Source organism: Caretta caretta, chromosome 13, assembly GCF_965140235.1.
Source record: "Caretta caretta isolate rCarCar2 chromosome 13, rCarCar1.hap1, whole genome shotgun sequence".
NCBI lineage: Eukaryota > Metazoa > Chordata > Testudines > Cheloniidae > Caretta > Caretta caretta.
The window spans coordinates 35721073-35747167 of NC_134218.1; the positions used below are offsets into that span (position 1 = coordinate 35721073).

Genomic DNA, 26095 nt, shown 5'->3' on the forward strand with positions numbered 1-26095 from the left:
TCTTCGTCCCCAAAACCTGCTTCCGTGTTGCCTCCATCTCCATTGAAGGAGTCAAACAACACGGCTGGGGTAGTGGTGGCTGAACCCCCTAAAATGGCATGCAGCTCATCATAGAAGCGGCATGTTTGGGGCTCTGACCCGGAGCGGCTGTTCGCCCCTCCGGTTTTCTGGTAGGCTTGCCTCAGCTCCTTAAGTTTCACGCGGCACTGCTTCGGGTCCCTGTTATGGCCTCTGTCCTTCATGCCCTGGGAGATTTTGACAAAGGTTTTGGTATTTCAAAAACTGGAACGGAGTTCTGATAGCACGGATTCCTCTCCCCATACAGCGATCAGATCCCGTACCTCCCGTTCAGTCCATGCTGCAGCTCTTTTGCGATTCTGGGACTCCATCATGGTCACCTCTGCTGATGAGCTCTGCATGGTCACCTGCAGCTTGCCACGCTGGCCAAACAGGAAAGGAGATGCAAAAGTTCGCAGTTCTTTTCCTGTCTACCTGGCCAGTGCATCTGAGTTGAGAGTGCTGTCCAGAGCAGTCACAATGGAGCACTCTGGGATAGCTCCCGGAGGCCAATACCATCGAATTGTGTCCACAGTACCCCAAATTCGACCCGGCAAGGCCGATTTAAATGCTAATCCACTTGTTGGGGTGGAGTAAGGAAATTGATTTTAAGAGTCCTTTAAGTCGAAATAAAGGGCTTCATTGTGTGGACGGGTGCAGGTTTACATCGATTTAACGCTGCTAAATTCGACCTAAAGTCCTAGTGTAGACCAAGGCTTAGTTTCCTTTTATAGTTTCCTACTGGATTTTTTTTAAAAAAAAAGGTCAAAACTGATATTTAATATTTCATCTTTGACAAAGATTTCAACTTTGGGAAGTAATAAGATCTAGATGATGGTTTGAGTCATATGAACAGACAGAAATGGATATATAAACCACTCCCACTCCAAGTGTCACTTTGTTCCCCTTTAGTTCAACCACAAATAGAGGTGACATCAACTTCTGTAAGTGTCCCAAGCACCTCTAGAGAAGGACACAGTGCCACACTAAGTGGGTGTTCAACATGGGATAATGATAAGATAGAGATTTAGTGACAAGATTGATGGGGAGTAGACAGAAATAAATGTGGTATAATTTCATCAATATATTTTTCTCCTAAATCTTTGCCGCCTAAAAGTTGTGTTCTAAAGGACTGAATTATTGTCAATGTATTGTGAAATAACTGACTCGCCTAATTGAGGTTGTTTTTTTTTTTCAGATATATTCTTTGGCTTCTTTAAGAGAGAAAAAGAATCACATTCACCATCTAAAGAAAGTAGGTCATTATAGACCATGGTCACTCCAATGATACAAGTGGAATTACTTACCAGATGTGCCTACTGCTGATGTCTATAAAAGGCCATTCCCTTCCCCTCCCCTGGGGAAAAAATACTGGTTGTTCACTGAAATACCAGAAATAAAAAATATTTCACTAACAGTTTTCTAAAAAATGATTGTTTTTATCAAAACCAAAACAAATTTACTGAAAAAAGTCAGTTTTCATATTCTAGTCACTCATGAAAACAATAGAAATATTCAACCCCCAGAAATGTTTCTGTGCAGAAATTTTATTTTGTTTACTTTTGTTTTTTGGTTAAAAAACTATTTCAGCTAAAAAAATTGGATTTCCTCTAATTTCTACAAATTTTGTTCCTTATGAAACTTGAAAATATTGACTTGACTGTGATCTTTGTAACATGAATTGCTTCCTAGTTGATTATGTGATTGTCCATGAAATAACTGATAATCCTAATGGCATTTTCAGATTGTCCAGAAGGAATAGTCGAGGGGTTTCCAGCACCCACCCTTGAACCTGAAGCTGGTAAGTATATACATATGGCTGCCTGTTTTGTTCTGCATCGTTAGCCAATAGTTGGGGTCTTCAGGGCCATGTTGTTTGGGGGAGGAATAGATGAAACAAGTCAGGTAAATCATGTCTCCCTGAACAGAGTAGAAACAAAAAAACGAGCAGTTTCCTTCCTCAGAAATCCCCAAGTCTGCCACTCAAAGAGCTCTGTGCCCAGCCAGCTCAATCTCTGTGCTTCCTTTTCACGGTCATGCTCACAACTCCATCTCTTGGCCTTCTGCCTCTCTGATACCCAGCCTTCAACAAATATCGTAGCCTCTGCATGTACAACCAGGGAAACCATTATCATAGAATCATAGAATCATAGAATATCAGGGTTGGAAGGGACCCCTGAAGGTCATCTAGTCCAACCCCCTGCTCGAAGCAGGACCAATTCCCAGTTAAATCATCCCAGCCAGGGCTTTGTCAAGCCTGACCTTAAAAACCTCTAAGGAAGGAGATTCTACCACCTCCCTAGGTAACGCATTCCAGTGTTTCACCACCCTCTTAGTGAAAAAGTTTTTCCTAATATCCAATCTAAACCTCCCCCACTGCAACTTGAGACCATTACTCCTCGTTCTGTCATCTGCTACCATTGAGAACAGTCTAGAGCCATCCTCTTTGGAACCCCCTTTCAGGTAGTTGAAAGCAGCTATCAAATCCCCCCTCATTCTTCTCTTCTGCAGGCTAAACAATCCCAGCTCCCTCAGCCTCTCCTCATAAGTCATGTGTTCTAGACCCCTAATCATTTTTGTTGCCCTTCACTGGACCCTCTCCACATCCTTCTTGTAGTGTGGGGCCCAAAACTGGACACAGTACTCCAGATGAGGCCTCACCAATGTCGAATAGAGGGGAATGATCACGTCCCTCGATCTGCTCGCTATGCCCCTACTTATACATCCCAAAATGCCATTGGCCTTCTTGGCAACAAGGGCACACTGCTGACTCATATCCAGCTTCTCGTCCACTGTCACCCCTAGGTCCTTTTCCGCAGAACTGCTGCCTAGCCATTCGGTCCCTAGTCTGTAGCGGTGCATTGGATTCTTCCATCCTAAGTGCAGGATCCTGCACTTATCCTTATTGAACCTCATCAGATTTCTTTTGGCCCAATCCTCCAATTTGTCTAGGTCCTTCTGTATCCTATCCCTCCCCTCCAGCGTATCTACCACTCCTCCCAGTTTAGTATCATCCGCAAATTTGCTGAGAGTGCAATCCACACCATCCTCCAGATCATTTATGAAGCCATTCAGTATGCATGGCTGAAATCTGACCTGCCATAGGAAATACTCTCATTGTTTGCATTTGTTTCACTAAAAGGGTGTAATTGTAGAGATGATTGGGAATTTTTTTGACAAAATAGTTTTTTGTTCCTGAAAAATGCCACTTTGACAAAACTCAAACTGTCAGTTGGAAAGGGTTAATTTCGATTAACACCCCAACTAAAAAAGCTGGAAAAAATACTTTGAAATTGATGAAAAATCCTGTTTCAGCATACTTTAAACTAAACAAATATTTTTTCAGTTTAAAAAGCTTTTCATTTTGAAAGTGAACTTAATTTATACTAATGAAAAGGATTAACATTATTTAAATGAAACATTTCAATTGATCTGAACTGATTTTAGGGGTGAGGTATGTCAGTTTGCAAAGCATTTTGAGATTTGACTATTTGAATCAATTCAAGACAGGCACATTTTGGAAATCTCCAAAATTTTTGTGGAATGGGAAAACCATTTCCTACCTAGGCTGATTTATATGAGCCTTCTGAGTCTGAAGTATGCATAACAGGCCCACTGGCATGGAAGAGGTCTGTGAATGTCTTCAGATCAAATACATACCAGATGGCAGTCATTAATATGTTTCAGTATAACAATACATTCCTGGAAACCTGTAACTCTCTTTACAAGAGTAATGTTGGTTCTGATTTTTACCTGAATTGGGCAAATTGTGTTGTGGGTATTGGTTATCCATTCCAATAAATATTAACTCTCACATTCTCTGTTTGACAAAGAATCATAGAAGATTAGGGCTGCAAGAGACCTCAGGAGGTCATCTAGTCCCATCCCCTGCTCAAAGCAGGACCAACACCAACTAAATCATCCGAGCCAGAGCTTTGTCAAGCTGGGCCTTAAAAACCTCTAAGGATGGAGATTCCACCACCTCCCTAGGTAACCCATTCCAGTGCTTCACCTCACTCCTAGTGAAATAGTGTTTCCTAATATCCAACCTAGACCTCCCGCACTGCAACTTGAGACCATTGCTCCTTGTTCTGTCATCTGCCACCACTGAGAAAAGCTGAGCTCCATCCTATTTGGAACCCCCCTTCAGGTGGTTGAAGGCTGCTATCAAATCCCCCTTCACTCTTCTCTTCTGCAGACTAAACAAGCCCAGTTCCCTCAGCCTCTGGTCGTAACTCATGTGTCCAGGCTCCTGATCATTTTAGTTGTCCTCCGCTGGACTCTCTCCAATTAGTCCACATCTTTTCTGAAGTGGGGGGCCCAAAACTGGATGCAATACTCCAGATGTGGCCTCACCAGTGCCGAAAAGAGGGGAATAATCACTTCCCTCGATCTGCTGCTGATTAACCTGAAATCCTTTTGAGATCAATTTGAGATTTTTTTGAGCCAGAAATACAGATTTTAAAAAGGAATTTTTTTTTCCTTTGGGGCTGCTGGAAAGGAGGTCCAACTGAAAGCAGCTAGTTTTTTCTCTGCTTTGGGGCCAGAGCAGAGACAAAAGGGGATTATCTTTGTGAATTGCAGGTTTTCTTTGCCTAGAGGAAGTGTACTTAACCTCCTGCAGGGAAATTCACAGTCTTCGCAAACCAGAGGTTTTTTTTCCCCTAAAAGTAAATAGGGGGGTGTTCTACCCATTTGCCTGGAGACAAAAGTGGTAGGGTTTTTTTTTTTTTTAGGATTTTGATTTTTTTTAAAAGGAGCACAGATTTGAAAAGGATTTTTTTTTTCCTTTGGGGCTGCTGGAAAGGAGGTTTCCAAGTAGTGGAGCTTTTTTGCTTTGATTTGGAGCCAGAGCAGAGACAAAGGGAATTGTCTTTTTCTGTAGGCTGACAATCACTATCAGAGAATAGGTATCCTATTCCAGCAGGGCAAAATTTTACAAGCCAAGTTTTGTTTGTTTTATTTCTAACCCTCGGGTGTAAAGTTAGTTAAAAACAGAGAGGTAAAGATGACAGACACCAAGGCACTACACAAATTGGAGTTAGCCAAACTGGAGACAATGAAAGAAGCCGAAAAAGCTCTAGAAGCTGCTCACAGGAGAGCAATGGAGGCAAAGGACAAAGAGATGGAGGCAAAGGACAAAGAAAGGGAGGCAGCGAAAGAGGCAGAACAACACCAAGTGACTGCTCAAAGGACAGCTATGGAAGCAAGGGCCAAAGAAATGGAAGCAAGGGCCAAAGAAATGGAGGCAAGGGCCAAAGAACTGCAGGAAAAGGAAAAAGAGAGGAAGCATGTGGAGGAGATGGAGAAGATAAAGGCTCAGCAGAATATACCAACAAACCCTAGCAATCCTTCTCCAGGTACCACTTCCCATCCCAGAAAGTTTCCCACCTACAAGGCAGGTGATGATACTGAGGCCTTCTTAGAAAACTTAGAAAGGGCCTGCCTTGGGTACAGCATCTCTACCGACCAATACATGGTAGAGCTGAGGCCGCAGCTCGGTGGACCCTCAGTTGAGGTGGCAGCTGAAATGCCTAAAGAACACATGAACAAGTATGAACTGTTTAAATCCAAGGCGAGAGTCAGAATGGGGATCACACCTGAGCAGTCTCTTCGGAGGTTCAGAGCCCTAAGGTGGAAACCAGACGTGTCATTTACCCGACATGCCTACCACATTGTGAAACGTTGGGATGCCTGGATATCAGGAGCAAGTGTTGAATCTCCAGTAAATTTGCCCTTCCTAATGCAAATGGAACAATTTTTAGAGGGTGTTCCTGAGGAAATAGAAAGATACATCCTAGATGGGAAGCCCAAAACTGTAATCGAGGCAGGAGAGATTGGAGCCAGATGTGTGGAGGTGGCAGAGAAGAAGAAAACTGGTCGCTGTTGGAGCGGAGACCAGAAGGGACAACCCCAGATCACACGCTATTACCGGGAGCCACCAAAGGCCCCACCTACCCCCCCGAAGAACCCTCCAGACACCTTATCGTCCCACCACCCCATTCTCCAGCAACCCACCTCGCCCCAGTGACCCGTCAGCTGGACGATGTTTTCAATGTAACGAGCTGGGGCATGTAAAGGCCAACTGCCCCAAGAACCCCAACAGATTACAGTTCATTGCACCGGAATCACACCAGAGGTCCGCAGGCCCAGATACCTCCCAGATACCCTTGGAGCGGAGGGAAACTGTGAGTGTGGGCGGGAAGAAGGTCACCGCGTGGAGGGACACCGGAGCACAAGTGTCAGCTATCCATGCTTCCTTAGTGGACCCCAATTTAATCAACTCAGAGATCCAAGTGACGATTCAACCCTTCAAGTCCAACTCTTTCGATTTGCCTACAGCCAAGTTGCCTGTCCAGTACCAGAGCTGGTCAGGAACGTGGACTTTTGCAGTCTATGATGATTGTCCCATCCCCATGCTGTTGGGGGAAGACTTGGCCATCATGTGAAGCGGGCCAAGAGGGTGGGAATGGTCACCCGCAGCCAGGCTAAACAAGCCGTGACGCCTAGCTCTGTTCCGGAAACTTCTATCAGGACCCGGTCAGAGGTGATGGACCCGGACCCCAGGCCAATGTCTGCAACAGCAGTAGTGGATCCAGTCCCAGAGACCCAGATGGAACCAGTCCCAGAACCAGCAGAACAACCAGCACCAGACCCATTGCCAGCACTGAATCCAGTACTTGCAACCTCAACACCAGAGGGCCCCACCGAACCTGAATCGGCAGCAGCCCATAACCCTACACAAGAAGCTCATCCAGAGCCTGAACCCCAACATAGTGTCCCAGCAGAGAGCAGTTCACAGTCAACGGAAACAGCCCCATCCCTTACATCGCTTCCAGAGGGACCAAGCATAGGTCCACAATCCAATCAGGAACTGATGTCTCCAGCATCAAGGGAACAGTTCCAGTCCGAACAGGAAGCAGATGAAAGCCTCCAGAGAGCTTGGACGACAGCACGGAGCAACCCACCGCCTCTCAGCTCTTCTAATCGATCCAGGTTTGTTGTAGAAAGAGGACTTTTATACAAGGAAACTCTTTCTGGTGGACACCAGGAAGACTTGCATCCTCAGAGACAGTTGGTAGTTCCAACTAAATACCAGGCCAAGCTCTTGAGCTTAGCCCACAATCATCCTAGTGGCCATGCTGGGGTGAACAGGACCAAAGACCATTTGGGGGGGTCATTCCACTGGGAGGGAATGGGCAAGGATGTTTCTACCTATCTCCGGTCTTGTGAAGTATGCCAAAGAGTGGGAAAACCCCAGGACCAGGTCAAAGCCCCTCTCCAGCCATTCCCCATCATTGAAGTTCCATTTCAGCGAGTAGCTGTGGATATTCTGGGTCCTTTTCCAAAAAAGACACTCAGAGGAAAGCAGTACATACTGACTTTCATGGATTTTGCCACCCGATGGCCGGAAGCAGTAGGTCTAAGCAACACCAGGGCTAAGGTGTACCACATTAATTCTCTAAAGCCCTTTTATTCCAGAGAATTAAAGGTTTGTCAGTTTACAGCCCAGGGAGGAGACAACGCTGAGTGGCCTGCAGGTGTCTACTACGAAGGGAAAAGTGCTGGTGGTGTGGAAGAGGTGAACCTCTCCATGACCCTTGGGCGTATGCAGCGACAGCAGATCAAGGAGCTGTGCACTAGCTACGTGCCAACGTTCTCAGCCACCCCAGAACTGACTGAACGGGCATACCACTCCATTGACACAGGTAATGCTCACCCAATTAAAGTCCAACCTTACCGGGTGTCTCCTCAAGCTAAAACTGCTATAGAACAGGGGATCCAGGATATGTTACAGATGGGGGTAATCCGCCCCTCTGGAAGTGCATGGGCATCTCCAGTGGTTCTAGTTCCCAAACCAGATGGGGAGATACGTTTTTGCGTGGACTACCGTAAGCTAAATGCTGTAACTTGCCCAGACAACTATCCCATGCCATGAACAGATGAACTATTAGAGAAACTGGGACGGGCCCAGTTCATCTCTACCTTGGACTTAACCAAGGGGTACTGGCAAATACTGCTAGATGAATCCGCCAAGGAAAGGTCAGCCTTCACCACACATCTCGGGCTGTATGAATTTAATGTCCTCCCTTTCGGGCTGCGAAATGCACCGGCCACCTTCCAAAGACTTGTAGATGGTCTCCTAGCGCCTACCTTGACGATGTGGCCATATTTTCGGATTCCTGGGCAGAACACCTGGAACATCTACAAAAAGTCCTTGAGCGCATAAGGGAGGCAGGACTAACTGTTAAGGCTAAGAAGTGTCAAATAGGCCTCAACAGAGTGACTTACCTTGGACACCAGGTGGGTCAAGGAACTATCAGCCCCCTACAGGCCAAAGTGGATGCTATCCAAAAGTGGCCTGTCCCAAAGTCAAAGAAACAGGTTCAATCCTTCTTAGGCTTGGTCGGTTATTACAGACGATTTTGTACCGCAATACAGCCAAATCGCCACCCCACTGACAGACCTAACCAAAAAGAAACAGCCAAATGCCATTCAGTGGACCAAAAAGTGTCAGAAGGCCTTTAACCAGCTTAAAGCGACACTCATGTCTGACCCTGTACTAAGGGCCCCAGACTTTGACAAACCATTCCTAGTAACCACAGATGTGTCCGAGCGTGGTGTGGGAGCAGTTTTAATGCAGAAAGGACCTGATCAAGAATTCCACCCTGTAGTGTTTCTCAGGAAAAAACTGTCTGAGAGGGAAAGCAACTGGTCAGTCAGTGAAAAAGAATGTTATGCCATTGTCTACGCCCTGGAAAAGCTGTATCCATATGTTTGGGGACGGCATTTCCACCTACAAACCGACCATGCTGCACTACAGTGGCTTCATACTGCCATGGGAAATAACAAAAAACTTATTCGGTGCAGTTTAGCTCTCCAAGATTTTGATTTCGACATCCAACACATCTCAGGAGCTTCTAACAAAGTGGCTGATGCACTCTCCCGTGAAAATTTCCCAGAATCAACTGGTTACAATCATCCTTGAGATGTGGAAAATATTGTTAGTCTTTATGTACTTGGTAGTATATTTAGAGGTGCATGTGTCTTATTAACTCTGTTTTTCCTAGAGCTCCAGGAAGAAATCCCAGCCAGCATTTCACCCTAGCTGAGATTTTGGGGGGCGTGTCATAAATATAAAGGGAAGGGTAAACCCCTTTAAAATCCCTCCTGGCCAGAGGAAAAATCCTCTCACCTGTAAAGGGTTAAGAAGCTAAAGGTAACCTCGCTGGCACCTGACCAAAATGACCAATGAGGAGACAAGATACTTTCAAAAGCTGGGAGGAGGGAGAAAAAACAAATGGTCTGTGTCTGTCTGTATGCTGCTTTTGCTGGGGACAGAACAGGAATGTAGTCTTAGAACTTTTAGTAAGTAATCTAGCTAGCTGTGTGTTAGATTATGATTTCTTTAAATGGCTGAGAAAAGAACTGTGCTGAATAGAATGACTATTCCTGTCTGTGTGTCTTTTTTGTAACTTAAGGTTTTGCCTAGAGGGATTCTCTATGTTTTGAATCTAATTACCCTGTAAGGTATCTACTATCCTGATTTTACAGAGGTGATTCCTTTACTTCTATTAAAAGTCTTCTTGTAAGGAAACTGAATGCTTTTTCATTGTTCTAAGATCCAAGGGTTTGGGTCTGTGGTCACCTATGCAAATTGGTGAGGATTTTTACCAAACCTTCCCCAGGAAGTGGGGTGCAAGGGTTGGGAGGATTTTGGGGGGAAAGACGTGTCCATACTACGTTTCCCAGTAAACCCAGTTAAAGTTTGGTGGTGGCAGTGGAAATTCCAAGGGAAAAGGGTAAAATTAATTTGTACCTTGGGGAAGTTTTAACCTAAGCTGGTAAAAGTAAGCTTAGGAGGTTTTCATGCAGGTCCCCACATCTGTACCCTAGAGTTCAGGGTGGGGAAGGAACCTTGACAGCTGGCAATGTACCTACTAATATAGCCCAATATGCTGTTAGCCTTCTTGGCAACAAGGGCTCACTGTTGACTCATATCCAGCTTCTCATCCACTGTAATGTCCAGGTCCTTTTCTGCAGAACTGCTGCTTAGCCAGCCTGTATCAGAGCATGGGATTCTTCCATCCTAAGTGCAGGACTCTCCACTTGTCCTTGTTGAACCTCATTAGATTTACTTTGGCCCAATCCTCCAATTTGTCTAGGTCACTCTGGAACCTATCCCTACCCTCCAGTGTATCTACCTCTCCCACAGCTTAGTGCTGAGGGTGCAATCCATCCCATCATCCAGATCATTAATAAAGATTTTGAACAAAACCAGCCCCAGGATGATGGCTAAAGAAGAAACCATTTTGTAAATATAGAATTTTTTATTTATGGAATTCATTATGGTGCTAATCAACAAACTAGACCTTGTTGTGTGTGTGTGTATGTGTGTGTGTGTGTGTGAAAAATAACTGTTTGATTAAATGGAATTATTTTAAATATATAACATTTCTGTTTTCATTGACATTTTGGGGATATTCATAATAATGTCCCTGACAACCCAAACTCCCCACACCCTAATTTTGCAGCTAAAACTATTTAAAAATAGTTTTGACAGAAAACTTTCAAACAGCCCTCGAGGTGATGTGGCCATCTTGCCAGACAATGAGGAAGATGATATTGGGGTAGAATTTTGGTCCAACCATAGGTGGATTAATGAATGTTTTTGTGAGACAATAGAGGAAAAGGCTGCAGTAGTTGAGAAGAGAAATAATAAAGTTTGGACACTGAGGCTTGGTCTTCACTAAGAGGGCGGGGGGATTGATCTAAGTTACGCAACTTCAGCTACATGAATAACGTAGCTGAAGTCGACGTACTTAGATCTACTTACCGCACTTCATTGCGGTAAGTCAATGGCTGACACTCTCCCATCGCCTCCGCCTGCGCCTCTCGCCCTGGTGGAGTACCAGAGTCAACGGGAGAGTGCTCGGCAGTTGATTTATCGCGTCTAGACTAGATGCGATAAATCGACCCTTGCTGGATCAATCACTGCCTGCCAATGCAGCGGATAATGTAGACAAGCCCTGATTGTAGCCATGTGGACACAGAGGAAGGAATAATTTTTTTTTCAGATGAAAAGTAAAAAAAAAAAAAAAATGGCAAAATGTGGAGACATCCCAGACTAGAGGTAGGGAAGGAGGGGAAAGAATCTATCCTGAGGCATTTCAACTAACAGCTTTGTCCTTGGGCTACTTGACAATATCTTCATTGTACTCTGTGTGTTGTTTCTTAAGCTTTGTCTACACATCTACAGATGTTAAAATGGCATAGCTATGGCACTGCAGTTGTGTCACTGTAGTGCTGTCTTGTCAATACTTCCTGGACCAATGGAAGGGTTTTTTCCATCATTGTAGTTAGTGTTCCCCCTTGAGAGGAGGTAACTAGGCTAATTCTTCCATCAAACTACCTGTGTCTATACTGGGGCTTACGTCATTTTACTGCATCTCTCAGAGGTGTGAATTTTTCACACCTGTGAGTGAAGTAGCTAAACTGACCTAGGTTTTCAGTTTAAACTAGCCCTTAGATGTTTATGTTATTGTCTGTGGCTGTGTGAAATGACTGGAAATCCTTATGACATTTTCAGGTGATATGGAAGGTGCATTACAGTGTAAGCCAGCAGGATCTGCACCAGGTGGCTTTTCACTAGGTAAGTGTATATCTTCCTGGATCTCTCACCCTGACCTTACAGTTGTAACTGCTTTTATGTTCATAGCATTCAAACAGAGAAGTTAGATTAAAAATTGCATAATTTTGCTCCAAGGTTGCGAGGTATCACCATGTTTTTCTGAAAATGCAGAACCTTTCCACACAAGAAACAAAAACAGAGAGAGAAAAAGCAGGCTGCTTGTTAAGGCAAGCTGGCACAACTCAACCATCTTGCTCCAGGCTGCCTCTTTGTAGACTGAGTGCTGAAACACCCACATTGCATGCTTCCCTCAAAGTCCTTTAACCTGCAAATATGACCAGGAAACCTCTTACAAGGAAAGTGATAGCATGTAATTATAACACTTTTTAACACTGATTTTTGCAATGTGGACACACAGTAAAGGATAATTTTTCAATTTTTGGAAAAGGAAAAAATGTGGAAGCAACCCCAGATTAGCAGTAGCAGAAGGGGAACTCAATTCTGCTGTAGCTCAACTAATATTTTTGTCCTTCTGTTACTAGCAAATGTCATCATTGTAACCTGAATACTGGTTCTTAAATTATTATATTGTTGTCTGTGGCTGTGTGAAATGACTGGAAATCCTTATGACATTTTCAGGTGATATGGAAGGCTCATTGCAGAGTGAGCCAGCAGGAGCTTCACCAGGTGGCTTTTCACCAGGTAGGTGTGTATAATTCTGGATCTCTTGCTCTGACCCTGTAGCTGTAACTGCTTTTATGTTCATAGCATTCAAACAGAGAAGTTGGATAAAAACATTAAATACTCTTGCTGGAAGGTTGCAGTGTAATATTACATTATTTTTTAAAAAAATCCAGAACCTCAATACTCAGGAAATAAAAACAGAGAGAGAAAAAGCAGGCTGTCCCCTAAAACAGAGAGGCAAAACTCTCCCCACCTTGATCTAGGCTGGCTTTATTCAGAATGACTGCTTAAAAACCTAGATCACATGCCTCCCTTAGAGCCCAATAGCCTACAAGCCTGATCAGGAAACCCCTTACAAGTAAAGAGAGCGCTAACACATTTTCAGACTAGCACTACCAACAGTGGAATTGCTTCTGATCTGCTCCTGCTTGAGAGGATAATCATATCCAGATTGTTAATGATATAGTCTCATGAGTAATGCTCATGTTCTCTGTTTTCTAAGTGTGTGCTCAGAACCAAAGCCTCCTGGGAAGCTCCTGTTTCTTAAATAATATAGGCAACTCTTTGATGGTTACCACCAAAGTATCTGAGAAGCTTTCAAAAATTCAGGGTGGGGAACTGAGGTTCAATGAGAAATAAAGTTGGGAAATTCAAAGGTATCTCAACAAATTAAAATTGATGTTCAGTGGGATATGAGTGTTTAATCCCTTACAAATCCCAGCCTAAGTGACTTCTCAAATATCACCTAGAAAACTTTTGGCAAAGGCAGGAGTAGAACTGGCTTGAGTTGATTCCCAATCCACTGCCTGAAATTGATACTTGAATTCTGTCTCTGGTTCTGGTGTCCATATTTGAAAATGGGTCACTGAAACATTGGAGATGAATGCAGAGAAGTGTCACAAAAATTATGCCAAGTCTTATACAGTGAGAAATTTAAGGAGTTCAGTCTGTTTAATATATGAAAAAGAAGTCCAAGAGGTGACTAGATTATGGTGTTTAAATACAGCAGACCCTCACTAGAGCGCGCATCACTATAGCACGGATTTGTATATAGTGCGGTCCTGGCGATGGATCCCAAATTTAAATATTTAAATTGGGATCCATGGTAACGTGGCCTCCACTATAATGCTGTCCCCACGTTAATGTGGTATCACTCATGGATCCCGACCCTGCGTTCTAGTGAGGGTCCGGTGCACTTTCACAGTGATAAAATACAGACATACTCTTGAATCTAGCAGGGAAAGGCATAAAAAGAAGCAATGGCGGGAAGTTAAAGTGAGACAAATCAAAGTGAGAAATAAGGCACACCTATTAATGATGAGAGTGATTAACCATTGGAACAAACTCCCAAGGGAAGTGGTGGAATCTCCATCTCTTTGGCTTCAAAGTCTGATTGGATGCCTTTCTGGAAGAGATACTTTAGTCAAGTTACCAGGCTCGGTGAAAGTAACTGGATGAAATTGTGTGGCCTATGCTATGCAATAGATCAGACTAGGTGATCTAATGGTCCCTTCTGGCTTTAAACCTATATATAGAGAGAGGTTTCAGAGTAACTGTCGTGTTAGTCTGTATTCACAAAAAGAAGGGAGTACTTGTGGCACCTTAGAGACTAACCAATTTATTTGAGCATAAGCTTTCGTGAGCTACAGCATCCGATGAAGTGAGCTGTAGCTCACGAAAGCTTATGCTCAAATAAATTGGTTAGTCTCTAAGGTGCCACAAGTACTCCTTTTCTTTTTATATATAGAGAGAATACTGAAGCTTATAGGACTTTGGCATTCTGTAGTCATATGCTATTCTCTGCAACAGTGGCATATGTTAGGAAGAGGAAGTCATTGGAGTTATGTGGCATGGCAGGGGCCCTTTAAGGCCCTGCCAAAATGCTGGCTGCAGCCTTCTCTCTGGCCAGGAGGCCAGGGGTAGAGACACAGGTACTCAGCAGGGAGCCCAGCTGCAAGCCCTAAGGAGATCTGGCTCGGAGGAACATGCTGAGCTAAGTGCTGACAGCTGGGCTGAGGCATGAGAGAGCTATAAAAGCCCTGGGCAAACCTCAGTGGGGAGGCTAGCCTGGGAGGAGCTAGGAGGGTGGTATCACTGTCTCCTTACCAAAGAAGGAAGCCTCAAAAGCTAGGAGACCCTGGGGAGGGTCTGTGGGTCACTAGCTGTTGCGGGATCTGGGAACTGCACAAACACTGTAAATAAAGACACTTGGGTGATCCAGCAAAAAAAGGCGTGGAAGATTCTTTATTATACCAGCCTAAACACAGGGTGCAGGCTCAAGAGGAAGAAAGCCTGTGAGGACCCTGTGAAGTTACTATAGATTTACCCATCAATAAATGAGGGAAGAATCTATCTTACTGCATTTTGCCAAGATCTCTGGGGGTCATGTCTTCTAATCCTTCAGAGCAAACAATAATTCCCACCCTCATTGTCTCTAGGTGACACATCTAATATCTCTATGAACACAGTTCCTGATGGGTCCTTAGATCAAATATTCACAGCCCACCCCCAGAGCTTTAAAGTCTAAAGTTTTGTAGAGATTTCCTGTCCTGTGTGGCGGCTATCACTGAGTAATTGTGAGTTCCTGGAAATAAAGAGAGACTCCTTCTCTGTAGGGAGGTGGAATTTTCATTGTCTGGGACTGTACTTCGGAAATATTTAGCAAGAGCTTCCTTTTGCACACAGATTATGTGCAATCACAAAGCACATGGCAGGAGTGCTGTAAGCGAGGCACAAGAAGTAATACTTCCATTCTACTCAGCACTGTTAAGGCCTCAGCAGGAGCACTGTGCAGCAAACTTCAGGAAAGATATGGACAAATGAAGAAAGTCCAGAGGAGAACAACACACTAATTTTCTAATTAAACATGTAGAAAACAGGACCTATGAGGAAAGATTGAAAAAGTTCACTTTATTGAGTCCGGAGAAGAGAAAACTGAGGGGGTCATGACAACAGTTTTCAAATGCGTAAAAGGTTGCTGTCAAGAGGGGGTTGATAAATTGTTCCCCTTAACCACTGAGGACAGGACAGGAGCAAGGGAGATTCAGGCTAGATATTCGGAAAAACTTCCTGTCAGGGTAGTTAGGCACAGGAATAAATTCCCTAGGGAGGTTGAGGAATCTCTGACACAGGAAGCTTTTAAGAACAGTTTAGAAAAACACCTGTCAGGGATAGTCTAGATAATATTTTGTCCTGCCTCAGTGCACGGAACTGGACTAGATGACCTGTCGAGGCCCCTTCCTGCCTTACATTTATATGATTCTGTGTAAGTAGCCAGGGCTAAATTAGTCCTAGTTTGGCTTCCTGGTAGAGCCAGAGTAATAGAGGAGACAAAGCAAATAGAAGTGAAAACTCTTGAAACTGAAATGAGACCTCCCTCCACAAGGACCAAAGTTTAGTGTTGTTGTTGTTTTTTTTAGATGCATCTACATCAGAAAGCTCTGCCATGGAAGTAGGGAATGTTCCCAAAACTGATGAGTATGATTTTCACAAGTTATTTCCATAGAGCTCTCAATGAGCACAAGGTGGATCTAGAGAATAAGAGAAAAGCATTCCTCTCTCCCTTCAACTTGCCTCTGTCAGGGTGAGACTTTAGTGAATAGCGTTCACAGTGGCTGGGTTTCAAAGGACCCTAAGAAAATTAGGTACCCATGTCCCATTGGGGTTAAATGAGATTTGAGCACCTAACTCACGTAGGATCTTTAAAAATCAAAACTGGTGACTATAGTTTCATTATCGTTGTCTGGATTGGAAAGGATCATGGTATCTTTATGCTATTTCAGTCATACACCAAGTGAGATTTCTGCTGCTGGATTCCCCAGTCCTGTTCAAATAGAAAAGTATGAAATTGCGAGGTGGCATTGAAAAAGAGGAAGAGAATTTTAAATTCTGTGGAATATGCAAGGGGGTTGCAGTGGAGAGATTCCAAAAGGGCACTTACTAATCAGAACCACAAGCAAAGAAAGGTCATTTTAGCAACTGAAATGTGGACAGTTTGCAGTGTAGTATGGGGGTGGGGGTGGGGGGCGTGACAGGCACTCTCCGTGCATTAGGAAAGCTATAGAGAAGCTCACAGTGACTGTGAACATAGATGGTGGATCCTGGGAAAAAGATTTTAGCCAAATGATAAGTTTAGAAGGTATATAGAATCATAGAATCATAGAATATCAGGGTTGGAAGGGACCTCAGGAGGTCATCTAGTCCAAACCCCTGCTCAAAGCAGGACCAAATCCCCAACTAAATCATCCCAGCCAGGGCTTTGTCAAGCATGACCTTAAAAATATCTAAGGAAGGAGATTCCACTACCTCCTTAGGTAATGCATTCCAGTGTTTCACCACCCTCCTAGTGAAAAAGTTTTTCCTAATATCCAACCTAAACCTCCCCCACTGCAACTTGAGACCATTACTCCTTGTTCTGTCATCTGCTACGACTGAGAACAGTCTAGATCCATCCATATATTGTCTATATATTTTAAAGGAGAAAGTGGCAAGACATTGACGCAGCCTAGTAGGAGAATTGAAGATACTGCATATCAGATCATACATTTCTTCCATTTTTTTCTTTCTTATGATACTTACAACCTGCAGGAAATGCAAACTTGGCCTTAATCATTGTACCCTGAATGTTGTTGCCTAGGTGATTGCATTATTGTCAATGATAGTATGCAGTGATTGATAACCCAAATATATTTTTCAGATACGAAGAACAAGTCAATTACTGAAAACATTAAAGGTGGAGTAGGTAAATTATTTTAATCCCCTGTGGATTGAGTTTGAAATTCCTCTTTTACACTGCTGCATGAGGAGTTATTGGCATCTTTGTGAAAAGAGACTCAGGCCCAGTGAACTGTTCAGTTAAACAAATTCCTCGGCTCTTGTTCACCCTTCCTCATGAATAATAATTTTTATGTTGTCATTTTTTGAAAATTGTCTGCTCAGCACAAAGCTGTTCCGGAATAGCCTTGTTTATGTTCAGGTTTTCTGTCGTGCCCTTTATGAAAGTTTCTGGGCCCCTTCACCAATATCAATGATTGTGTTTTTAAAATGTCCTTTTCAGGTAGTGCAATGTGATTATTTCTGCTTAGAGATGTGGATCTGATGCACCATGACAGATATATGGTGAAGTTTTCAAAAGGCATGAAAAGGAGGTCAGAGTATAAACCCTGTTGACTTTCAGTGGGACTTTGCCCCTAAGTCACATAGCACCAGATTTTCAAAGATATTTAGGTGCCTAGTGGTATTTTCAGAAGCACTTAGGCATCTAAAAGCCATTTTGTGTTGACCAAAATGTTTAGATTGACTCCAAATTATTATAAGTGGGCCGTATTTGGATTTTGACGATTTTGAGTGTTTAACAATTGAAGGTTGTGTTTCCTCAGCTCAAACCAATTCTAGTGGGAGTTGAGGGAACTCAGCATTAGAAGGGGGTGAAATTTTTCAGCTCAATTTTCTTTCCTGAAAAAAGCACGTTTGGGTCAGCCATGGTTTGAGTATTGGCCTGCTAAACCCAGGGTTGTGAGTTCAATCCTTGAGGGGGCCATTTAGGGATCTGGGACAAAAACTGGGGGATTGGTCCTGCTTTGAGCAGGGGGTTGGACTAGATGACCTCCTGAGGTCCCTTCCAACCCTGAGATTCTATGATTATAATATTTCATGAATTTGCATCAAATTTGCGAAACTGTTTATTTTACAACAAAAACAAATCAGAAAAAAACCACACCAAATATTTCATACTGAAATTTTCAAAGTGAAATGTTTTGATTTTTTGGATAAAAACAGTTTTTTAAGAAAATTAGTAAAAAAATTTGGTTCAATTTCACTTAAAAAAAACTTTTAGAACTCAAAAACCAAAATAAAATATTTCATTCTGAGTAAAGCCAAACATTTAATTCTACATACAATGATTTTTTTGTTTTCTTTCTCTTTTCACTGAAATTTAAAAAAAAAAATCATTTGGGATTTTTTAATTACAATTGTTTGTTTGACAGTGAAACCAAAATTCAGTTATTTGCACAGCTCAAATCAGCAGCTAAAGGAACTGGGCCACATAACTTACATAGTGGAATATAGGAAATGGTTTATACTACCATCAGGTGTTCTGTACAGGGGAGAACTTGACAGCTGACACATCTCAAACCAGATAAGTGTGGGGGGGTCATTATGTGGTACAATGAGGGAATCCAGGATTCTGAAAATTCCACAGCTTTTGCTCTGCTGTGATTGTTCCCACAGCTCCTGGTTGGCACTAGCAAATAAGAGATAAGAAAAACTCTGCTGGTTTTCAGAAGTTCCTGAATATATATATAGATCTGATATTTGAATTCTGGTTTGTGCCCTCTCACAGACTCAGTGGTGGATTTCGCAAGAATGTGGCAAAAAACCACTCATGGTCTCTTGACCTGGAAATGGGGAACGAACAATAACTTTCTTTACAGATGCTGTAAGTAAAAAATGGGTTTACAGACTCTGTGGTGTGGATGTCTCCTTTTCCTAGGGTCCCGTTCTGACAGGAAATACATCACACAGAAACATGAGAAAGGGTTGTCTTCCTATACGGTATTTTTACGGTCAGAAGAATTCAATGTTTATTTTTAAATTTTGACAGACAGTGTCATTGTTTACTTTAAGTATTTTTAAGATTTTTATTAATTTAAATTTTCAGTAGCATGAAAATATAGATTTTAAACATTTTTTAGTCTTACCAATTTAAATCTTCATGGTTGATGAAAATTAAGAGGAGAATCAAATGATTATTTAAACCATTAAAACACAAACTGTCAACATCATATGCCAAAATGTACAAACTAAATATCCTTAAATCAACAAATCATTCTGGTTTTTAATGTTAATTCTCTAGTCTATTTTATAACTGCCCTAAATCAAAAGTCTAAATCACTGGATTTTGACTTTAAATTCTCAAGAAGCATTTTTCATATTTTGTTTATCAGTAAATTTTGATTATCAGTGGAAACAGGTTTTCATTGGTTTATATAGAAAGAGTGAAATCCATGGTAACTGACCAATAAAATCTAATACTTTCAAGCCAAAGTATTATATTCTAAATATTATGTTAAAATTGTAAAGTCAAGAACTCAAATGTTAGGACAGTTCAGAATTCTGCTGAATTCCTTGATATCTGCTGGGAGAGCAATACAGCGGTGCACAGACAATCCAAGAAGTTTTTGGAAAGGGTAGGGGACAATTTCCTGGTGCAAGTGCTGGAGGAACCAACTAGGGGCAGAGCTCTTCTTGACCTGCTGCTCACAAACCGGGAAGAATTAGTAGGGGAAGCTAAAGTGGATGGGAACCTGGGAGGCAGTGACCATGAGATGGTTGAGTTCAGGATCCTGACACAGGGAAGAAAGGAAAGCAGCAGAATACGGACCCTGGACTTCAGAAAAGCAGACTTTGACTCCCTCCGGGAACTGATGGGCAGGATCCCCTGGGAGAATAACATGAGGGGGAAAGGAGTCCAGGAGAGCTGGCTGTATTTTAAAGAATCTTTATTGAGGTTACAGGGACAAACCATCCTGATGTCTAGAAAGAATAGTAAATATGGCAGGTGACCAGCTTGGCTTAACAGGGAAATCCTTGCTGATCTTAAATACAAAAAAGAAGCTTACAAGAAGTGGAAGATTGGACAAATGACCAGGGATGAGTACAAAAATATTTCTCAGGCATGCAGGAGAGAAATGAGGAAGGCCAAATCACACCTGGAGTTGCAGCTGGCAAGAGATGTTAAGAGTAACAAGAAGGGTTTCTTCAGGTATGTTATCAACAAGAAGAAAGTCAAGGAAAGTGTGGGCCCCTTACTGAATGGTAGAGGCAACCTAGTGACAGAGGATGTGGAAAAAGCTAATGTACCCAATGTTTTTTTGCCTGTCTTCACGAACAAGGTCAGCTCCCAGACTGCTGCACTGGGCAGCACAGCATGGGGAGGAGGTGACCAGCCCTCTGTGGAGAAAGAAGTGGTTCGGGACTATTTAGAAAAGCTGGACGTGCACAAGTCCATGGGGCCGGATGCGCTGCATCCGAGAGTGCTAAAGGAGTTGGCGAATGTGATTGCAGAGCCATTGGCCATTATCTTTGAAAACTCATGGCGATCGGGGGAAGTCCCAGATGACTGGAAAAAGGCTAATGTAGTGCCCATCTTTAAAAAAGGGAAGAAGGAGGATCCAGGGAACTACAGGCCAGTCAGCCTCACCTCAGTCCCTGGAAAAATCATGGAGCAGGTCCTCAAGGAATCAATTCTGAAGCACTTAGAGGAGAGGAAAGTGATCAGGAACAGTCAGCATGGATTCACCAAGGGCAAGTCATGCCTGAATAATCTAATTGCCTTCTATGATGAGATAACTGGCTCTGTGGATGAGGGGAAAGCAGTGGATGTGTTGTTCCTTGACTTTAGCAAAGCTTTTGTCACGGTCTCCCACAGTATTCTTGCCAGCAAGTTAAAAAAGTATGGGCTGGATGAATGGACTATAAGGTGGATAGAAAGTTGGCTAGATTGTCGGGCTCAATGGGCAGTGATCAATGGCTCCATGTCTAGCTGGCAGCCGCTATCAAGTGGAGTGCCCCAAGGGTCGGTCCCGGGGCTGGTTTTGTTCAATATCTTCATAAATGATCTGGAGGATGGTGTGGATTGCACCCTCAGCAAGTTTGCAGATGACACTAAACTGGGAGGAGAGGTAGATACGCTGGAGGGTAGGGATAGGATACAGAGGGACCTAGACAAATGAGAGGATTGGGCCAAAAGAAGTCTGATGAGGTTCAACAAGGACAAGTGTGGAGTCCTGCACTTCGGACGGAAGAACCCCATGCACTGCTACAGACTAGGGACCGAATGGCTCGGCAGCAGTTCTGCAGAGAAGGACCTAGGGGTGACAGTGGACGAGCAGCTGGATATGAGTCAGCAGTGTGCCCTTGTTGCCAAGAAGGCCAATGGCATTTGGGGCTGTATACGTAGGGGCATTGCCGGCAGATCGAGGGACGTGATCGTTCCCCTCTATTCGACATTGGTGAGGCCTCATCTGGAGTACTGTGTCCAGTTTTGGGCCCCACACTACAAGAAGGATGTGGTAAAATTGGAAAGAGTCCAGCGGAGGGCAACAAAAATGATGAGGGGACTAGAACACATGACTTTTGAGGAGAGGCTGAGGGAACTGGGATTGTTTAGTCTGTGGAAGAAAAGAATGAGGGGGGATTTGATAGCTGCTTTCAGCTGCCTGAAAGGGGGTTCCAAAGAAGATGGCTCTAGACTGTTCTCAGTGGTAGCAGATGACAGAACAAGGAGTAATGGTCTCAAGTTGCAGTGGCGGAGATTTAGGTTGGATATTAGGAAGAACTTTTTCACTAGGAGGGTAGTGAAACACTGGAATGGGTTACTGAGGGAGGTGGTGGAATCTCCTTCCTTAGATATTTTTAAGGTCAGGCTTGACAAAGCCCTGGCTGGGATGATTTAGTTGGGGATTGGTCCTGCTTTGAGCAGGGGGTTGGACTAGATGACCTCCTGAGGTCCCTTCCAACCCTTATATTCTATGATACTATGGTTCTATGAATTAAGCTTCCCCATGAAATTCCAGTAAAGCTGCCGTCTGCATCGGCATTATAATAGAGCTTTAATTCCATGGCTATATACTATTCCCCCCATTCCCTGAACTCATAAGAAAATTGAAAACATGGAATGGGAAGTGTTAGGCAACCTAAATGATAGGTGTTGCTTCCAGATGTGCCTATAATGATGCCCTGTAAATAGCAGGAAGGAGAAAGTGGTGGTTGTGCTGTATAATGGCCAGTGGATGGAAGGATCAAGTATAAGAGAACTATACTGTATAATGGGCACTAGGGACAGCAGAGGGCGAGGGGTGAGGCAAGGGCAACCATACTGTACAATGGGCACTAAGGGAAGCAGAGAGTGAGGGTGGGGAAGAGGTGGCTCTACTTTAAGGGCAGAAGATACACACACTTTACCAAAGCACCGCTGCAGTGAATATTATTTATTAATCCTGCTACTGGCAAGGTGCAGATTCTAATTTCTTAGTATGAAAACTTTATTTTTGGATACATTCCTTTAGCTGCTCTTGACTCTGCTGAGCTGGTGAAGGATAAAGTCATCTCCTTGGTAGATGCTGGAATAGCCATAAACTGTGCTTTCCCTCTGGTTCTCCGCCCGGAAAGGAAAGTGAAACTGATCCTCTCCTTCGACTATGGCCCTTTTGAACCATTTAAGGTAACTCCTATCATTATTACATTTCTACAGTCATTCAAATTAGGAACGAGGGGCCATTGCCAGGTGATATTTGAACACAGAAAAATACATTGTCCCTGACCCCAAGAGATAAGAATCCAACAAAGAAATTTCCAATCTAAAAAAAAAAAAAATCTAACAGTATTTTCTTTACTTTATTTCTGGAAAACAGTTCAGGACAAGAAGGGAGCAAAGAATCCCATCCCCTTCTAACCTGCTGGGGAAATGTTTAGTGGAAAGAATCCTACTTTCCAAGTAGCAAGTTGGTCAGCCGACTTGAGTCAACACTAATACTTTTGCGAGGTGTCCCAGGGCCCAATGGCTCTCTACAGGAGGAGATTTTCAAATGCACAATGGACAGTTTTGTGACTTAATCAATGGAAGCAGGACAACACATTCCCATGTGTGCCTTAGAAAATATACCTCATAGTGACCTTAAAGAAGGAAATCTGTTTTTCACCTTAAGTGAAAGATGAACCTTTGGTAGCCTTGAGCATTCATGTGTCGAGTACTGGAGATGAATATTGACCCATGTCTCCTACTGTACCAAGGTGGGTGAGGTAATTTCTTTTACTGGACCTTCTAGCATTGGTGCAAGAGACAAGCTTTCAAGCTTACATGGAGCGCTCCTTCAGGTCCTACTGAACCACTGAGATCTATCCCAGTTGAACAGTTATGGGCTGCTGTGAACCTTCTAGCTCTGTTCTTGGGTACTGAACTCAGTGTGCCATGTTTGATCTGTGCTTACGGCTGTGGGCTGAGATTTTTAAAGGCTCTTAAGTGAGTTCAGTGTCCAACCCATATTGACTTTTCCTGGGAGATAAATTCATGCTCCTTTAAGCTTCTTTGGAAATCCCAGCTATGGGGTTTCCTTGTAGACAGTCATGCATTGCTACACAAACATTCTTCCTATCCCAAGAGCAGAGGGTATGGTTTCCACTGGAGGTTTTCTGCGTAGTCAATTAGTAGAGGACTCAGAGAGAAAGTTTGATTTTGAGCTATCTGTTTTGAGCTATCTGGTCTTGTGGACAGCAGTTCTCTTCAATAAAATAATCACGATACCTTCACTTACAGGCCCTCAAGCAAACTGCCAAATACTGTAAAGAAAACTGCATCCCATTTCCTGAGATAGACGAGAAATTGCTCCAAGAGCCAGATAACCCCTCCGACTGCTACATCTTCAGAGGAGAGGGTGCACCTACCGTCATGCACTTCCCACTTTTCAACAAAGTGAATTGTCCAGGTAACTTTCATGTCACACCCATTTTCTTAAAGGCTACTGACCTCACTCTCATTTCACTTACATGGATGAGTTAAATACTGCTGCGTCTGGTTTGCTCTGGGGTAAGGTAGCAAAGGGACATAGGGAATGGGATAAAATGTCAGATTTATCTAGTCCAGTATCCTATGTTAAAGAGGGTATCCAGTAATAGAAGCTTAAGAGGAAGTTGTGAGAAATCACAGATTATGTAGTTATAGAATTATCTGCCATAGGGGATGTTTGTCACTAGACTCTGTGGGGGGTGGGGTGGGGTTGGCTCTGATTTCTAAACATTTTAAGCCAAATTTTTAAATGTATGTAGGTGTCTACAGATGAAGGTAGCCACCTAGTGGGATTTATAAAGTGCCTAGGTGAATTAGGCACCTAACCTACTCAGCTGCTTTTGAAAATCTCACCAGTTGCCTATCTTTATCTTTCCACAACTCAATACATTTCAAAATCTGGCCTATATTGCTTCCATTTTTTAAAAAATATTAACTAATTTAAATGTGAATCTTGAAAATATTCATGAAGATGTCTACCTGTGTTTTGAATCCTACTGTACTCTTGGCTTTAATGTTATGTGCAGTGAGTCCCATAGGTTATTTTTTGTTGTGTATAAATAAAACTCTTTGCTTTTATGATTTTTACATTTACAGATTTTCAGTTTCATCAAATGACTCCTTGAGCTCAGAATCAGGCACCTTCTTTCTTTAGCTCCCGTCTAGACACAGGAACCACATCTTCTCTCTGTTACACAAATGAAGTCGAAGGAATAAATGTAGATTTACACTAGTGCAATGAAGAGATGAGTCTGGCATATAAAGAGAAATTCAGAAAGGAATGCAAAGGAGTCTAAAAGTGGGAAAACCTGTAACCTTCTCTCAGCTGTCTGGGCATGTGAGTTACACCAGCTCAGACACCCATATGTTCTGTACAAGTTCTATTTCTCTTTATTTTTGATCCACTGTGAATGCAGAGTGTCATGCCATTAGCTGCTCTGTTCCTATAATGATGGGAGTCTTATAAGAACTCAGGGGCAATATTTTTAAGGGAGCCTAATGGAATTAGGCACCGAAATTCCATTTTTTCCATTGAAATCCCTAGATAGGTAGATGCATAGGTTGTACTCTAGATTAATTTACCTTAGTGCAAATGAGAGCAGAATCTGCTCCTTGTTTTTTTTCACAAACATGCTGAATATGGGACACTACTGAGAAAAGCAAAGAGACAAAAGAATAGCTGAGGGACGGGTAGAAAGCAGGGAAAATAGGAGAATTAATTTGATAGAATTAAAGGAAGTCTCCAAGTCTGTAGAAAACCTGATTCAATAGCTCTGAAAAGTGCAAAAGTATCCATTTCAGTTCAGGAGGTTGTTGACTCTGAACCCTAAAGATGACAGTTCAACTATATTAACTATGTCACTGCTGATCGCTGTAGACAAAACATCCAGATGCTTTTGGATTAGGAGTAGAGCATTTGTGAAACCCTTTTCCCCATACATGAGCCTCACTTGATTCTTCTCCTTAAGTCTCGGAAGCAAGATATTCCTCTCACGATGGCCTGGGAACCCTAGAACACAACCAAAATAATAGTATTAGTTGTTATTGACACTACAGTAGTATTATCATCCTAAAAATGTAATCACATCTTTTCTCTCTTGCTTTTAGCCTATGTGACAGAATGGAGAATTAGATTCACCCCAGTTCGCTGTCTCTACCATGTGGGAGACATCACCAAACTCCTCCAGTCGGCAAGACTGAATGTGTCGAACAACAAAGACAAGATCCTTCAAGAGATCAAATACATTGTGGCTTACTCCAGCAAGAAGAGAAGCTCTTAAGAAGAGTTTCTCATCTATCCCCCACATACATTAAAGCCACCCAGTAGATTTTGAGAACTACAGAATTGTCACGTGGCTGGAAAATGTCATTATTTGGGATTACAGTGGGGAGAGGACTCTCAGCTTCTGCTATGAAAGCACTAGTACCTAGCTCGTGAGTTAACCCCTTAAATTGATTGCACTTTAGTTCAGCAATTCTGATTCTGCGCATTAGTCAAAGAAAAATTCTCTCTTGGTATAAATCATTTTTTGCTTGCTGTTGTGAATTATTGCTCAGTCAGTCTCTGCTCTGTGTGATGACAGATGCCCTTGTCTCCTGATGCACAATTCACATTCAATCAATAAAGCCTATAGAATCAAACCATTTGCACACAG

The 26095-nt window shown here is 42.9% G+C and overlaps 1 protein-coding gene across 1 annotated transcript in view; it reads left to right on the top strand.

The window, feature by feature from the left end:
- Nucleotides 1-25720, top strand: part of LOC125629477 (cytosolic phospholipase A2 gamma-like) — a 41650-nt gene extending 15930 nt beyond the window's left edge. The window contains exons 8-15 of the mRNA XM_075118557.1: nucleotides 1256-1312; nucleotides 1802-1858; nucleotides 12329-12391; nucleotides 17070-17114; nucleotides 18717-18812; nucleotides 22444-22598; nucleotides 23691-23859; nucleotides 25548-25720. Of these exons, the coding sequence (XP_074974658.1) occupies nucleotides 1256-1312; nucleotides 1802-1858; nucleotides 12329-12391; nucleotides 17070-17114; nucleotides 18717-18812; nucleotides 22444-22598; nucleotides 23691-23859; nucleotides 25548-25720 (815 nt within the window). The remainder of the gene's footprint in view (nucleotides 1-1255; nucleotides 1313-1801; nucleotides 1859-12328; nucleotides 12392-17069; nucleotides 17115-18716; nucleotides 18813-22443; nucleotides 22599-23690; nucleotides 23860-25547) is intronic.
- Nucleotides 25721-26095: the final 375 nt, after the last annotated feature.